Source organism: Tachypleus tridentatus, chromosome 2 (genome assembly GCF_004210375.1).
Source record: "Tachypleus tridentatus isolate NWPU-2018 chromosome 2, ASM421037v1, whole genome shotgun sequence".
Classification (NCBI taxonomy): Eukaryota; Metazoa; Arthropoda; class Merostomata; order Xiphosura; family Limulidae; genus Tachypleus; species Tachypleus tridentatus.
In genome coordinates this window covers 53,854,755-53,870,588 of record NC_134826.1, presented here as the reverse complement: position 1 = coordinate 53,870,588, position 15,834 = coordinate 53,854,755, and the positions used below count along the sequence as shown (strand labels likewise).

Sequence of the window (15,834 nt, the reverse complement as noted above, 5' to 3'; positions counted from 1 at the left end):
TACTAAAAACAAACATTTGAAATGTATTTAAGACATTCTAGAGATTACATAAATAATATTTGAGATTTTGGACATGAAGAATAGTTTTTTCATTCATGACATGAAATCACTTTGCACTCAGACTAGTAACAAAACAGACTGTTTTCACAAACAAATCTTTAAGAAAAATGTTTCATTAAAAAACCTGATTTTCTGTATACAAAATACTTGTAATCTATATTAAGTCTGCCAGATTTTGTGAAGATACATGTGTTGTATCAAATGTTATAGTGCAAATACTGCTCAGTACAAACACTACAAAAAACAACGGTGAATAACAATATTAAAAACAATTAGAAAACCATTGCTTTACAGTAACATCACAGCAAAGGAAAACTTTGGTGCAGAGAAAAATATTTAAAGTCATAGAACACGATCTGTTCTCATAATTAGTTTTATCTGCATAATTTATATTTATGTCACTTTGCTTATTACAGTAACAGTACATACCACACGTAAACTGTGGCCTACCAAAGTGAATCAAGAACTGTTTCCTGAATTGTGGTTTAACAGGCTACTTTAATGTCTTGTACAAATGGATAAACAACTCCCAAAAGAATGTAGAGCATATAACACACTAAAAATCGGTTAGTGAAGAGCAAAACCCTCCTGGGCAGAAAGTGTTATTTCTAAATTGCTTATTCCTAAAGTAAATGGAAAAGACCTATTTTTGTTTTCAAACTCTGCTTTTGTGACCTGGAAGCATATAACAAAAACATGATGGGAGACTATATTCAGAAGCTGATACGTGAAAGTGATTTACATTACAGTTGCAAATCTCAAAAAACTACTGACTTTCGAACATTTTTGTTCATTTTTGTATAACTTTAGTATAAATACATTTAAATCTTGATTCGTATGTTCTTTTATTCAAACCTTATGTAAATGAAAATGTGCAAATTTGCCCATTTTTTACATAGAAAATAGATTAATTTCTAAATTTCATTATCCAGGTCACAGAAGCAAAGTTTGAAAGGAATAATGACTATTTTCTGTACTTTTACAACATAAGCAATTAAGAAATAACATATACTATCCAGGAACAAAATTTGTGTTACATACTGTAATTAATCCTTTAATAAACCTAAAAACAACTTATTCTGTTCAAAATTACAAGAGAACAGTGAAAAAAAAGCCAGTTATAAAATACAGTAGCTAGACTCTACACTACAATGTTAAAAACTGATGGTTTTGTAATTTTGTTTGTTTACCATTAATACGTTTTTAATATTGTTTCTTATAAACCCCCAAAATAACACAGAAAAAGGTTGAGTTTTGTGGACAACAGCGTTCACTGTTATGAGCACAGACGTGTAAAACAAACAAACTTAGGATAAAAAAATCCAAACTTACAACTATTGGCTGCCTAAAATACTCCTTCACAGCTGTATCTCTGAGACTTGAAAGATCAACTCCATGAAAAGAATGCTGATACCTGTAGATGCCACGTATTACACGTTAAAATCAAACTATTCATGTTTTAACACACTATACACACATGCTATATATAAGCCCAAACACAGAGCTGCAATATGAAATATCCCACAACTACAATGGTATATACACATATTAACCCTTAAACGGTAGGAATGTTGTAGGTAGCAACATCAACTAATGATGGCTACCATTTAAGGATTAATATATGAACCTCTTCTTGTTAAAATTCAAATAAATTAGTTTTATGTTTTTTGGAAGCACCTAAAATGCATCTTATGCTATTTCACCTGATAACTCAATTAAAATGTCTATGTACATGTTACTTTCCACATACTGACAGATCTATTTTCAGTCTGTCTTTTTACATTATTAGTAAGAACAAGAGTTTAATAACAAACAAAAGTTCACAACATCTAATAACCAGCACTATTCAGACCAACTGGAATGACACATAGCAATCTATGTTACGGAACGACTTGAAAACAAAAAGTACAGTGTGGACTGGAACAGGTTAATGTTTATTTTTGTCGTCAGTTTTACTGATGCCACAAGATATCAGAATTACGGTACATATATATTTTACATTATTAATTTACTTTAATAACATATACTTATTATTTTTAACTGAATTATGCTGTTGAATAAGCAAACTCATCTTGTTTCTCTAGAGTTGGTCAAAAAACCAAAACGTTGACAGAACAAAAGTACTCTAATAATTATTAAACTTGACAGCTACATGTCAACCATACAACATCTGCTATATCCAGTGACAATGAAGCCTTTCACAAAATATTAGGACTCAACAGGATGGCTTGGATACAACACAAATTAGTAGTGGTCTAGAAACTATCTACATCATTAGTTTTCAGAAACTGTTACGACATAAATAAGGCTAAGTGAATCATAATTACCATCACTTTTATTTAAGTTATTCATAACTCAGATTTTAATAACACAGTATTATTTATTGTGCTTTCATTTGAATTAATTGTTCCAAAAGCTGGTGAACCAATCATAGTATGAACAAAAGAAAACATCCATGTAGAAGGAAGTACAACAAAGATTAAAGTTTTCAGCTACACAAGATTATAAAGAATTAACTTTAAAATTGAATAATACACCCAATGAATGTGTTGTGATAAAAAAGGGGGAAAATAGATAAAAAGAAACTATAAAACTTACCAGAAGTTTGCTTTGTTAAGCTGCTCCATAAAGAGTGCAGTATCTGTAAATGGGGCTATGTGGAGAACTCCTCTGGTTGGAAACATTTTACCTGTTACAGGTTGTACATTAAAATAAGGATTAGACAGACTGCAATCAAGCTGTGCACACATGCATATACAGAACAGAATGTTAATTACCACAACATTACATTCACTTGTATTCTCAAGACAGCTGGTATTGCAAACTCTCTTTGTTAACTTGAAGTTGATCTAAGAAGGTCAAAAAGTTGCTCTGTACTTTACTTTAATTAAAGTTTTAATACCCATACCAGCTGTCTCGAGAATACATTTTTACTTCAAGTAAGTTTCTCATCATCACAAAATGTGTACACTTTTTCCATTGTCAAGCTGCAACAGTTTGTTGGTATTGTCAAGTTAAAATTTCGATGTATCTTATTATTATTACCAATCATGTATTCAAACAAACTGTACCCTGTATCATTGATCTGAAACAAAGCACTCACTCCATGTTTGCCGTAAACACCACAGGTTTACTTCGGAGCAAGATGATAAAAACGATGCAAAAACTTCAATATCTTCAGACCACAATATTATGTACAATTCTGCTACTGTGATATATGACTAATACATGCAGGCAGCAACCATATTTATGCCATAACTGCTGCATATGAATAATCACATATTTTTGTATTTTTGAGTCTCGATAATAAAGTAGTACTGCTGTAACAACAGATACCATTGCTTAGGTTATGCCATTTTTAAATAACTACTGATAATGGGGTTACAGCACAGGCTAGGACTATTTACCGTTACATTTACAGAACTCTACATTCTGAATATTGTGTTTCAAATATAGCACGGGGCTTATAACCAGGCTGGTAGGCACCAAATTGCTACTGTGTTTCTCAGTTTCCTTCTTCAAATAAGCATCTGACCAAGTAGAGCACAAATGATGTAAGTATGGTTTCTGAAATAACGTGACAAATGACCATGAATACAGCCACTATAATGAACACATGTTAATTTTACTGGCTAATTAAAATTAATATAAATTTGCCACACAACTAAGAATTTTTTTCAATCTAGCACAAACAAAATTAACATTAAAAGCACACACTAAGAACATGTTAACAGCAACTATAAAAAGTGGTATTTTATTGTTAAGGAAGACAAAAGGTATTGAAAGAAAGAACATAATTTTCTTGTATATAATCAATTTCAGGTGAAACCACCTTCCAAGCAGCTACTAGTTTACTTCCCATCATAAACATGGCTTCCTGTAAAGGAAGTGGAAATCCAGACCTATTTACCATAAAAACTAACATTTGTAATAATCTAATCTTTTTTATCATTTCAAAATAAAACACCACAACATCAATAACAGATATTATATAATCATTTTCTATATAACTACAAGAATACTTTCTGACAGATGTACAGTTCGTATCAACAGCTTCCTTTGTATATATCACAATTTACTCTTTAATTAAACCTCAAAACTGTGATATACAAAATCCTTCAAACTTTTCATGGTTCATTATCTGATAAATACAGATAAAACATAAGATAAAACCCCAGGTTATTAGAGATTTACTAAATTTGTGTCATTATTTGTGGTTCAGCTGTTTGAACCTTCAAGAATTCAATGAGATGATGATTCTGATTCAACACACATTGCAGCACTCACCGCTTGAGCTGAGCCACTTCTTCGCATGAAGATAAGTTTCTAACATTCTTTCATTAAATAACATGTACCCCATTGGCTCTGAAATTATTGTATCCACCATCTCTGGGAGTGATATTTCTTCGATTTTTCCTGGTATCAATACAATTTTTTCCGATACTTTGTTATTGTAAACCAAGGTCTGAAAAATAAACACAAAATATCTGAGTTATCAATGTTCATAAAAACAAAAGTGTATATATATATATATAAGATTCTGAATAGAAATATTTAGTGAACCTTGTACATTTGTTTGGTGTGCATTTTCCAAGATTACACTTCCTGCAAACAATTTTTTATAGTTCATTTAAAATTTAAGATCAAATTAACTTTAAGAAACTGTATTTGAATGCAAACAGTTAAGTACCATATTTATGATCACAGAAATTAAATATGTCAAACTTGCTATTACATACCACAATATAAAAGTTTTAGCAAATTTAATAGTAACATAAATTGCATTTGATGAACTACTGTTTGCAAGCTCAGCCATATTGGTTGAAGGTTGTCAGCAGTGTTAAAGTTGAGTTGTGAGTTTGGCTTTAAATTGGAATGATTAGCTTAACTACTAACAACTCAACTTTAACACTGCTAACAATCTTCGACCAATCCGGCTGAGCTGGCTACCTCATGTCATGCAGACAGTAGTTTATCAAATGCAATTTATGTTACTATTAAATTTGCTAAAACTTTGTTACTGTGGACCTCCTACTAAAAAACATTCGATTTTGTAATATAAAGTTTAAGGATATTAGGTATTTCAGTTTAAAATATTTTATATCTATACAGAACAATGTAATTTAGAAAGGTATTATTGCATGCATAACATTGCTAGTCTATGCTAACTGAAATTAAAGTAACAAAATCACAGCAATCTATAAGGTCACACAAAGTTATCTGTGAGCTAGTCCATGTATAAAAACAAAAGACCAATGCATGGCCAATGCTGTGACAAATAATAGAATCAAAATTGAAAAACATTTATTTTTGGTAAGAATAACAGGATCAGCAGTAGGCACAAAACAAAGGGTGTCATGACAGACTCGATGAGTGTTCTGACAAGCCAATATTTCAGTAAGGTAGGTAAGTATTCAGTGTTTATTGGTACAAAGCTACACGGCTATCTGTGCCAGACAACATGTGGTACATTATAGATATAGGGCAATTAAGGTAAAAAGTAAAATATGTAAAAGTAGGAACTGCCAGGAAGACTGAAGCAAGAAGTACACCCTTGCTATCAGTCACCTGAAGTTGGCCTTTCCAGTCAAACTAAATTGTGTAAAATTTTAGATTGGCAGGAAGACTGAAGCAACATTGAAATTGCAGTCAGTCACCTGAAGTTGGCCTTTCCAGTCCTGGGTTCAAGTTAAAATAAAAATTGAAATGTGTAAAAGAAATCATGTTAAAACATTAAAATGTGTAAAAGAAATCATGCTAAAACACCATACAGTCTGATAAAAAACCTTAAATTAAGTGTAAAAGACCCATGGCTCTTAAAAATGTAAAAATATGAGTAAAATAGGCAGTATCATCTATAACATGGGCCAAAGTCAAAGGCAAACCCGCCTTACAAATATCTTTAAAATGGTGTCATTGTTCTACGTTGTAAAAACAGCATAATAATAATATGTGGATGATTGTGATCTGAGTACCACATAGACCACACATTAATGCAGCAGTTCCAGATAAAAGGAAGTGGTGGGTTAAAAAACTGTGACCAATGCATAGCCATGAAAAAACAACCTCCACTCTTCAATCCTTACAGAAGCTAGAGGGCCAAAGACCAAGAGAAGGTTTGATTTGAAAAAGCTTGTTACTGTGTTGCTCATTCCAGGTTGCTTGCCATTTGGTGGACAGTCTGGATTTGATAACTGGGCCATAGTCCATTTATGGAATGGATACTGGGATGAGAGATCCAGAACAGACAGACATTGCTGCTCTGTCGGCCAGCTCTTTCCCACAAATACCAACATGACCTGGTATCCAAAAAAATTGGATGGAGACAGATGAGAGGAGGGTGGTGACTATCATGGAATGATTCCAAGGCCATCAGACAGCTGAGTGAGTCCATATATATTGTACAATTTGTATATTGCATTATTTCAATATGATTTAGGGCAAGGGAGATGGCATACAATTTGGCAGTAAAAACAGAAAATGTAGGGGGGGGGGTCTGTGTACCCCAATCAATCTATCACAAACCATGGCTGAGCCCACTGAGTCACCTGATTTGGATACATCTGTATATATAGGAATAGATGGATCACATGAAAGATGTTCAGCAAAGAAGGAGCAATATTTCCAATCGGGTGTATCTGCTTTCCTCAGATGACTCAAAGATAGGTTACGATTGGGGACAGTAATTTGCTATGGTGAAATAGGGTGATTTGAAGAAACTGCAATGTTATTCAAGGATAAATCCAAATCTTCTAATTGTGCCTGGATACGGAGACAAAAAGGAACAATAGCAGATTTTCTGTTATCAAAAAATGTGGTCCATTGTGATTGGAAAACACAACTCCAGGTAGGATGCTGTGGTATTTCAGTAAGAATAACAGGATCAGTCGTAGGCACAAAACAGAGGGTCACAACAGACTTGATGGATGCTCTGACAAGCCAATTTTTTAGTAAGAATAAAAGGATCAGTAGTAGGCACAAAACAAAGGGTGTCACGACAGACTTGATAAATGCTCTGACAAGCCAATTGTTTAGTAAGAATAAAAGGATTAGTAGTAGGCACAAAACAAAGGGTGTCACGACAGACTTGATAAATGCTCTGACAAGCCAATTTTTTAGTAAGAATAAAAGGATTAGTAGTAGGCACAAAACAAAGGGTGTCACGACAGACTTGATGGATACTCTGACAAGCCAGTGTAACTTATTTTATGGGTGTTTTTGAGCATTAGTGTGATGGTGTTTATCAAATATGAAAGCCCATAATCTCATAAGCTCCCCACATTTTCCAAGGTTTTAAATTGACTAACAAACTGGACTAAAGTCTCATAAGGTTGGTTGCCTGGTTTGGTGTTTTATGGTGCAAAGTAACTAGGTAATCTGCACCAAACATCTGGTGAAAAGTTAAAAATTAAAGCAAAAGTATTAAAATTCATGAAACAAAATAAAGGTAAAACAAAAAGATTAATTTTTGAATTAAAAACATAAATAGCATTAAATCCAATTTTTATATCTACTCTACAGCAGTGAGAGAAAAACTACAGTAATGCAAGTTGTAAATGACTTTCTGTAGCATAACTGTAATTACCTTAACTCACCAGGATGACTAACAGATAAGTTCAAAAATTAGCATTAGTCACCTATAGTTGGCCTTTCCAGTCTTGGTTTCGAGTTATTTGTCTTTACAGCCATTTTCTAATTTCAAATCGAACTAGACATACTTTGATTCTCAAAAGGGAATCACATTAAAAAAAGGTCTAATTTATAAATTTAAATATGATTAAAAAGATTAAAAAACTAAAAACATTTCCAAGGTCGACAGTGTAACCATAGCCAATAACACTGTCTAACGTTACAGACAAACCTTAAGACAGAACACATTTAAGATGGTGCCGTCGTTCTGACTCTCAACTATGGAAAGAAAGTAAAATGTGGCTCACTGTGACCTGAGTATTACAAAGATAAAAGAAAACGATGAGTTAAAAAACTATGGCCAATAAATAGTCTAGTTAGAACAACTTCCTCTTTCCGATTCTTACGGAAGCATGACCGCCAAAGTCCAATACATGGTTTTATTTGGAAAAGCTTGTTTTCACATTGCTCACCTCAAGTCGACTGCCAACTGACACAGATCAGAACCTTGAACACAGGACCATAGTCCATGTATGGAACAGGCACAGCAGTGATAGTGCCAGAGCAGACAGACTTAGCTGCAGTGTTGGTGAACCCATTCCCACAAATACCAACATAGCCTGGTATCCAGAAAAACTGGATAGAAGTAGATGTTAAAGAGAAATGGGCCAGTCAGTTTTTGAATATTGGCGAGAACAGGATAAGAACTAACATGAGGAGATTCCAGGGTCAGTAGAGAACGAAGTGATGAAGGACAAATAGTGCAGTTGGAGTACTGCTTAGCTTCAATATGATCCAGGGCAAGAGAAATGCCATACAGTTCAGCAGTGAACACAGAAACTGTAGAGGGGATTCTGTGCACAACCACCAAACCATGGCAGAACCCACACAGTCACCTGATTTCGAACCATCCGTATAAATTGGAATGGAAATATTGTTCAAAAGATGTTTAGTAAATAAAAGACGGTACTTCTAATCGAGAGTATCTGCTTTTCTCAGATGACTTAAAGAAAGGTCACATTTGGAGACTGTAATAAGCCATGGTGGGATGGGCTGACCAGTGGATACTGCAATGTTATCCAAGGACAGACCCAATTCATCCAATTGCACTTGGATACAAAGGCCAAAAGGAGCAATGGCAGATTGTCTATTCTGAAAAAGCATGCCCCACCGAGGAAGGAAAACACAACCCCGGGTGGGATGCTGTGGTAAGGATCAATGTTCCAAAGCATACAATGGAGACAGTTGCAAATGGCAAAGGTGAAGAGAAAGTGCATGAGACTCTGTGTATAAGCTCTGAACTGGGGAAGTGCAGAAAGCCCCGATGCAAAACCAAAGTCCCTGATGACAAATGAAGTCCAGCATCATCAAAGCCATGGTCCTGGTAGAACCATAGATCAATGACCCATACTCTAGTTTCAAACAAATAAGAGCACGATATATCTTTAGCATATAACACTGATCTGCTCCCCAAGTGGTGTAAGAGAAAATACAGAGGATGTTCAGTGCTCTTGTACATTAGACACATAGCTGCTTAATGTGTGGTAAAAAGGTCAGCTTACAGTCAGAGATAAGCCCCAAGAACTTTGTCTCAGGGACCACATGCAGCACAATTTCACCAATGCAGAGTTCAGAATCAGAGTAATCACCCCATTGGCAGCAGAAGTGCATACAAACGGTTTTAGAGAGAAAGAAGTTAAAACCTTTTGCTGTGGTCCACTTCAGTCAACGGCTGAGACAGTGTGTAGCTGCCACTGAATATATCTCATGTTCAATGATTGACATGAGATGTGAAAGTCGTCAACATAAAGCCTGTTTGCAACAGTGAAAGGAAGTTGTTCAGTGATGGCACTATTCTGTATACTGAAAAGTGTGACACTCAAAATACAACCCTGTGGGACTCCAAGTTTCTGTAGAATAGAACAGGAAAGTGTTGAATGCACACAAACTTGGAATTGCATGTTCATTAAAACTTTTTAATAAAAATGGGCAAATGACCATGTAACCCATATAAATGGAGGTCTTGCAAAATGCCCTACCTCCATGTTGTATCATAAGCCCTCTCAATGTCAAAGAATATTGATACAAGATGTTGTCATTTGAGAAAATCTTCTTTGACTTACATTTCAAGTTGAATCAGATGATCCATGGTGGAGTGCTATCATTGGAACCCACAATATGTGTGCAATAGGAGATTGTTTGATTTGAGGAACCAAACAAGACAAGCATTTACTATCCTCTCTAAGGTCTTACAGAGACAGCTTGTTAAAGCATCTGGATGGTAGTTTGAAGAAATTTTGGGATCCTTCCAAGGCTTAGAGAAAGGTAGGACAAAAGACCAGCACCGGGTATCAAGAAAAATATTCTCCTGCCATATCTGGTTAAAAACAATAAGAAGAATAGCAAGACAAACAGGAGATAGATGTCGCAGCATTTCATAGTGTACATCAGGTATGACCGATGTACTGCCAAACCGGTGAAAGGTGACTTCGAGTTCCACCAGTGAAAAGGAATGATTATAGTCACAAAGACAATCAACTCAAAAGGAAAGAGGTGATTGCTCTGCCCGAATCTTGATGGCAAAAAAGATGGAGGAAGAAGCAGAAGTGCTAGATACCTGGCAAAAGCTTTCACCTAGTGTATCGACAATGGTCCAAGTATCTGTTACTTCCTGGCCATCAGAGAGCAAGATCGAGAGGAGGACAGAATTATATTGCCCTTTGTCATTTCATATCTTGTCCCATATGACTTTGGAATTGGTGATAGAAGGTATGCTGGTTGTAACTTAATCCAAGATTCCTTCTGGCTTTAATGTCTTACCCACCAAGCACGTGCATAACCCTACTGGAAAGTGATACGGTTCAAGGGTATGGGACACCTACGAAAAGTATCCCAGGTCCATTTTTGAGCAGCTGCCTGTACAATACAGTCAGTTACTACTGTCACACAATCGTTTTTTGATGGCTTACAGACAACAACAGGATCAAGTTCTACGAGAGCAGTGAAACAGAGCCAGTTTGCTTAATCCAGCTTCCATCGAGGCATGCGGGTCGGGTGGCATCAACCACGGCCAGTCTCTATCATCAAAGTTATAGGAAAATGATTACTGTCTCGTGGATTATTGTCAACCCTCCATAAAAAGTGGGAGAAAAGTAAAGAAGAGCAAATTGAGATCAATAGCAGTAAAGGACTAACTAGCTGCATGAAATAAGTAAAAGAACCAGTATTGAAAAAAGAAAGGTTGTGATCAGAGAACATATGCTCTACAGAGTGACCCTCTCATCAATATCAGCACTTCTCCATAGGGGATTATGTTCACATTTAAAAATGGAGACTGGAACTGTTCAGTGAGAGCATTAAGGTCTAACTTGTCATAGGTCTCTCCAGTCGACAGGTAGAGAGAACAAACAGTGATGGCACAACCCAAGGAAACACTAATGGCTACGGCCTCCATGGGCGTGTCGAAAGGCAAAGACAGGGTGGGCACATGCTCATCAACCAACAGAGCCACCCCTTCATACACTCGTCCATCACACAGCCTGTCATTTCTGTACAAAGAAAACTGCTTAAAGGTGACTCTATCAGCCAGTTTCAAAAATGAATCCTGTAGGGAAAGACATACAGGATGGTAGAAAGCAATTGGTGCTGTGATGTCCTCCAGATTAGAATATAAGTCTCGACAGTATCACTGCATCAAGGTGGCCATTTTTATTTACTTGTAGGATAATTGGATGGAGAGCCCTTCTGTTTACAACAACGTCTTTTTTCGAGGGAGGTCTACCGACCTCGATGAATTCTGCCCAGGTCGACTGGACAGGTCTTTGTTGTTGAAAGAGGATTCCAGCAACTGAGGATGTGAACGAATGATCGTTTTGCATCTTGGAATGGGAGAAGATGTATCCAAGGAAATGCTCGTACCTGGAACCAAAGGAAGTGAATCTTGGAGTTTGCTGGAATGAATGTTAGGAACAGAGATGGGTGTTGACATTGATTCATGAACTTTTTAATACCATAGAGGTCAAAAGACTCTTAATGTGGTTTGAGAATTATTATTTTGGAGGCAAAGAGAGATCCATCTGCACTCCCACCGTAGTAGTGAAACAAAATGCAGTAGCATTCATCTTAGATGAAGTGATGGACAGAAACTTTCGAGCCTCAAGATAAGTAATGTTTTGAATCAATTTCAAACTCTGCACCTCTTTTTCTTCCAACCATTTTGGGCAAGAATGAAAATAGGATGGGTCAGAGCTATTGCAACTGACACAATGAGGGTCCATTTCACACTCACAGGCATCGTGGTCCTTGCCACCACAGCGAGCACACGTCAAGGAACCATGGCATGATGTCTTCGAGTGACCAAACGTCTGACACTGGAAATATCTGAGAGGGTTTGGAATGTATGGCTATAACTTGCAATTAAGATAATTTGCCTTGACAATGGCAGATGGACATGGTGATGTAAATGCTAAGATGAGGACATTGGTCAGCATTATAATTCTATTTTTGTGAGTGGAGATATGCCTCACTGCAGAAAATCCTTGGGTGAAGAAACCAACAAGAATCTCTGACTCGAAGTTGTTCTTCAAATACCTCTCAACAATAACTCCGTGTGACGAATTCAAAGTAGCATGAGGCATAACACTTCAATAGATATATCCCAATCACCTTTGAATGTGAGAGGAATTCACTGTGTTGAGATGTGGATGTTTCCCACCAATATGTTATCAGAGCAAAGCTTTTTGACTGAATTTGGAGAGCCAGCAAGTCCCTCGCATCTCTTCTGAATGAAAAAGGGAGACACTTGCCCTAAAGGTTTGTCTGAAAGAGAATGTAGTACAAGAAAATATAAGAAAATGAGGCACAGGTGTTACAGATGTTGCAGATTGCTGCTCAGAATCTTCAAGATGTGGTCATTTACCTATGGACTGTTTTTTCACTATTTTATTTAAGTTTTTAATCAGAGGATCCATAACAAATAAAGAATTTTTTGGTACCTGCTGACTCAATCCACCATGGAGCCCTATGAGGGGATGCACTACAATACCAAACAAGAGTACTGCAGCAATGTCAGGATTTCATGAACACCACACCCAAACACCAGCATCAGATACAATGTCCACAACACCTGCTGAGAACATCAAACACTGGTACTCACTTGACCCTAGCCCAAGTGTACCAGCCGATTAATCATAGGGGACCCACCCCAAGGCCAACCATCTTCAGGAATTCAAGGCCAAAGTGGCGTGTTAGGGTTTGACCCCTCAAACACCAGGATCCTCTCCTCCCTTTCACAGGTCACCATGCACAGCAAACAGGTGGGTGGATGTTTAGATCCCAGAGGAGGTAAACTGATAGAACAGAACCTTCCCTGGGAGGTCCACTCATCAAGTACAGGAATCCACACTGAGGAGGACTGATAAAAAATGCTTGCTAATAAGAAAATAATTATTCACACATGATTATACAAAAAAAAATGTGGTAATCAGCTATTCCATGAATATTTAACAATGAGAATATTAATTCTCAAAAGATCCCATTAATCTGAACTTCACAGTAGGAACCATGCTCCTCACTCTCCAGAAAAACAGTCACAAAAACATTTAATTCTAACATTAGTATCACCATAGGACAAGAATCAACCATTACTGTGCCATATGAAAAGAAGTGAGCTTTAAATACTAAATATGATTATACAAAATTAAAAATCAAATAGGCATTGTCTTACCTCTGCATGTTTTGCCATAGAACTTGCTTCCACAGCATACACTTTCTTAGCTCCTGCTTGAATGGCAAAAAATGATAAAATGCCAGAACCTGCACCCACATCTAGAACAACCTGGAGACAAATATATCACATCTGTAATAATATCAGTATAAGCCTCACAAGTTAAAGTAACTTGACAGAAATTACATTATATTCAAAAGTTCTAATTTTCAATTAAATTGGTCCTCTCCTAAGATTTATAGAATAAAACTCAAACCAAACTAACTATATCTGCTGTTATGAGATGGTCAATAAAGAAAAACAGACTTGTAGAGGCAAATCATGTAAGTATGTTATTGTATATAGACATAACACGAAACTATACCTTGTCTTTGAAGTCTTCCACATTAGACAAAATTGCTCTTTGATACGTTGAAGTCCTTATGTAATCTTGCATCATGTTCTGTTGTTGAGAAAGATATCCATAAAACTGGAAAAAAAACAAGGTTTAGCATGAAAGACATCCATAAAACTAGATAAAAAAAACAAGGTTTAGTATAAAAGATATTCATAAAACTAGATAAAAATAACAAGGTTTAGTATGAAAGACATCCATAAAACTAGGTAAAAATAACAAGGTTTATTACATGGAAAACAGACCTTCTAGACAAAAACTTTATCAAAGTGGTTTTATTTATTCATACATACTGTGCAAATGCCTTTTGTCACACTTAATGGTCAAATATAGTGTAAAAAAAATTTTATTTATTGTATAAAAACTGAGTTAAAGCAGCAGAGAAGATGTAAGGAAACAGACCGTGGTATATCAAACATAAAAGTTAATACCAATATCAATAATCTACAGAGAACTCAAGTCTTGAGCTGCACCAGTTCTCACCAGTACAACTTCGTCAATGTTAGTTTATTCAGAAATATTTTTAAGATATGTGTAACTTTAAAACATGCACTTCTGTTCTTTCATAGTAAGATAAAATTTAAAAATTGGAATACAAAGGTAGTCAAGATATTTTATAATTAATTTAGACCTGACAATAAGTAATATGAATATTTTAGCAGAACAGCAGACATAAAGGTACTGTTGTAGTAACAGGAAATCTCTGTGACCAACATGCAAATTACCAATTTAATGTAATGATTTTGAAACAAAAAAAAAAATCTTGAAGTATAGAAGGAAACATTCTCTTATCCTAAATGTGTCTATTTATCTGTTAAATAAGTGTTGAAATATTATTTAATGTGACTTGTTTTTTAATTAACTAGTGATAATTATACTACAAAATCTTGATAATAGCTTCCAAATGTAAATTTCTTTATTTAGGTATTGTTTCTCTACCTTCTGGTAAATAACACAGTTCACCTTCAAGATTTTTGAAAATGAAGTCTTTTCCAGCTATACAATAATTATGTTATGTTTAGGACAAATGATTTTATTAATGGCACAATAAATTACAAATTATAGATTAGTCTGTGCTGAAATTTGACCCATGTCTTGCAGATCATGAAATCTTTTATTTTTCAAATGCCTCATATAATTCTTTTAAATTTTCCATTATAACTTGTGATTTAAGCAGTATCTTCAGCAAATGATGAATTTATTGTTTTAATGTCTATTTCATAAAAAAGAAAGGTCAATTTGAAGTCTAAAAATGAACTTTAATAATAATAATAATTATTGTTCAATATATCAATTAACATACTACTAGTTGTTAACTTACAATGACAAATTACAGAACTTTTCTGAAATAAATTAGCAGTTAAGCTGTACTGTCTAAGCTTAGTTGTCAGTATACATTATTCACTGAAAACAAGACTTATATTGGTCAGTGACCTCTAAAACCAAGACCATTTTATTAGTCAGTGTCCTTTAAAAATGAAACTTTTTTATTGGTCAGTATCCTCTGAAAATAATACCTTTTTTTATTAGTCACTGTCTTCTAAAAATAAGACCATTTTAATAGTCAGTGTCCTCTAAAAATGAAACTTTTTTATTGGTTAGTATCCTCTAAAAACAAAACCCTTTTATTGGTCAGTGTCCTCTAAAAACAAGACCTTTCTACTGGTCAATGTCCTCTTAAAGTTGCTCAAGGAATACTGACAAAACTCAATTTTAAGAAATCTGACAAAGAAAAAGCATAGAAAATTAAATACATTAAAAACATCCTAGACGATAAATTGTTTAAAGGCAGTTGAATTGCTTTGTTTTCATATGACCTGTGTGTGTGTGTGTGTGTGTAATACATGTACACTGGTGAATAAGGATACACATTACAATATATGACACATAAAAGGTTTCTGGGCACTACATTAACAAGTCTACTAACATTTACCCCTGAATGTGTAGAAACATCCATCTATTCTGCAACATGCTACCATGATAATCCATTCACACTGTAATCAGCCTCCAGTGGTCTATAAAATTC

General features: G+C 35.1%; 1 protein-coding gene across 2 annotated transcripts in view; it reads right to left on the bottom strand.

The window, feature by feature from the left end:
* Positions 1–15,834, bottom strand: part of LOC143243836 (histone-arginine methyltransferase CARMER-like) — a 47,813-nt gene that overhangs the window by 18,664 nt on the left and 13,315 nt on the right. For both annotated transcript variants that reach the window (XM_076487527.1, XM_076487528.1), the window contains exons 4-8: positions 13,779–13,883; positions 13,415–13,525; positions 4,348–4,525; positions 2,659–2,749; positions 1,393–1,474 (exon numbers count right to left, since the gene is read on the bottom strand). In XM_076487527.1, the coding sequence (XP_076343642.1) occupies positions 1,393–1,474; positions 2,659–2,749; positions 4,348–4,525; positions 13,415–13,525; positions 13,779–13,883 (567 nt within the window). The remainder of the gene's footprint in view (positions 1–1,392; positions 1,475–2,658; positions 2,750–4,347; positions 4,526–13,414; positions 13,526–13,778; positions 13,884–15,834) is intronic.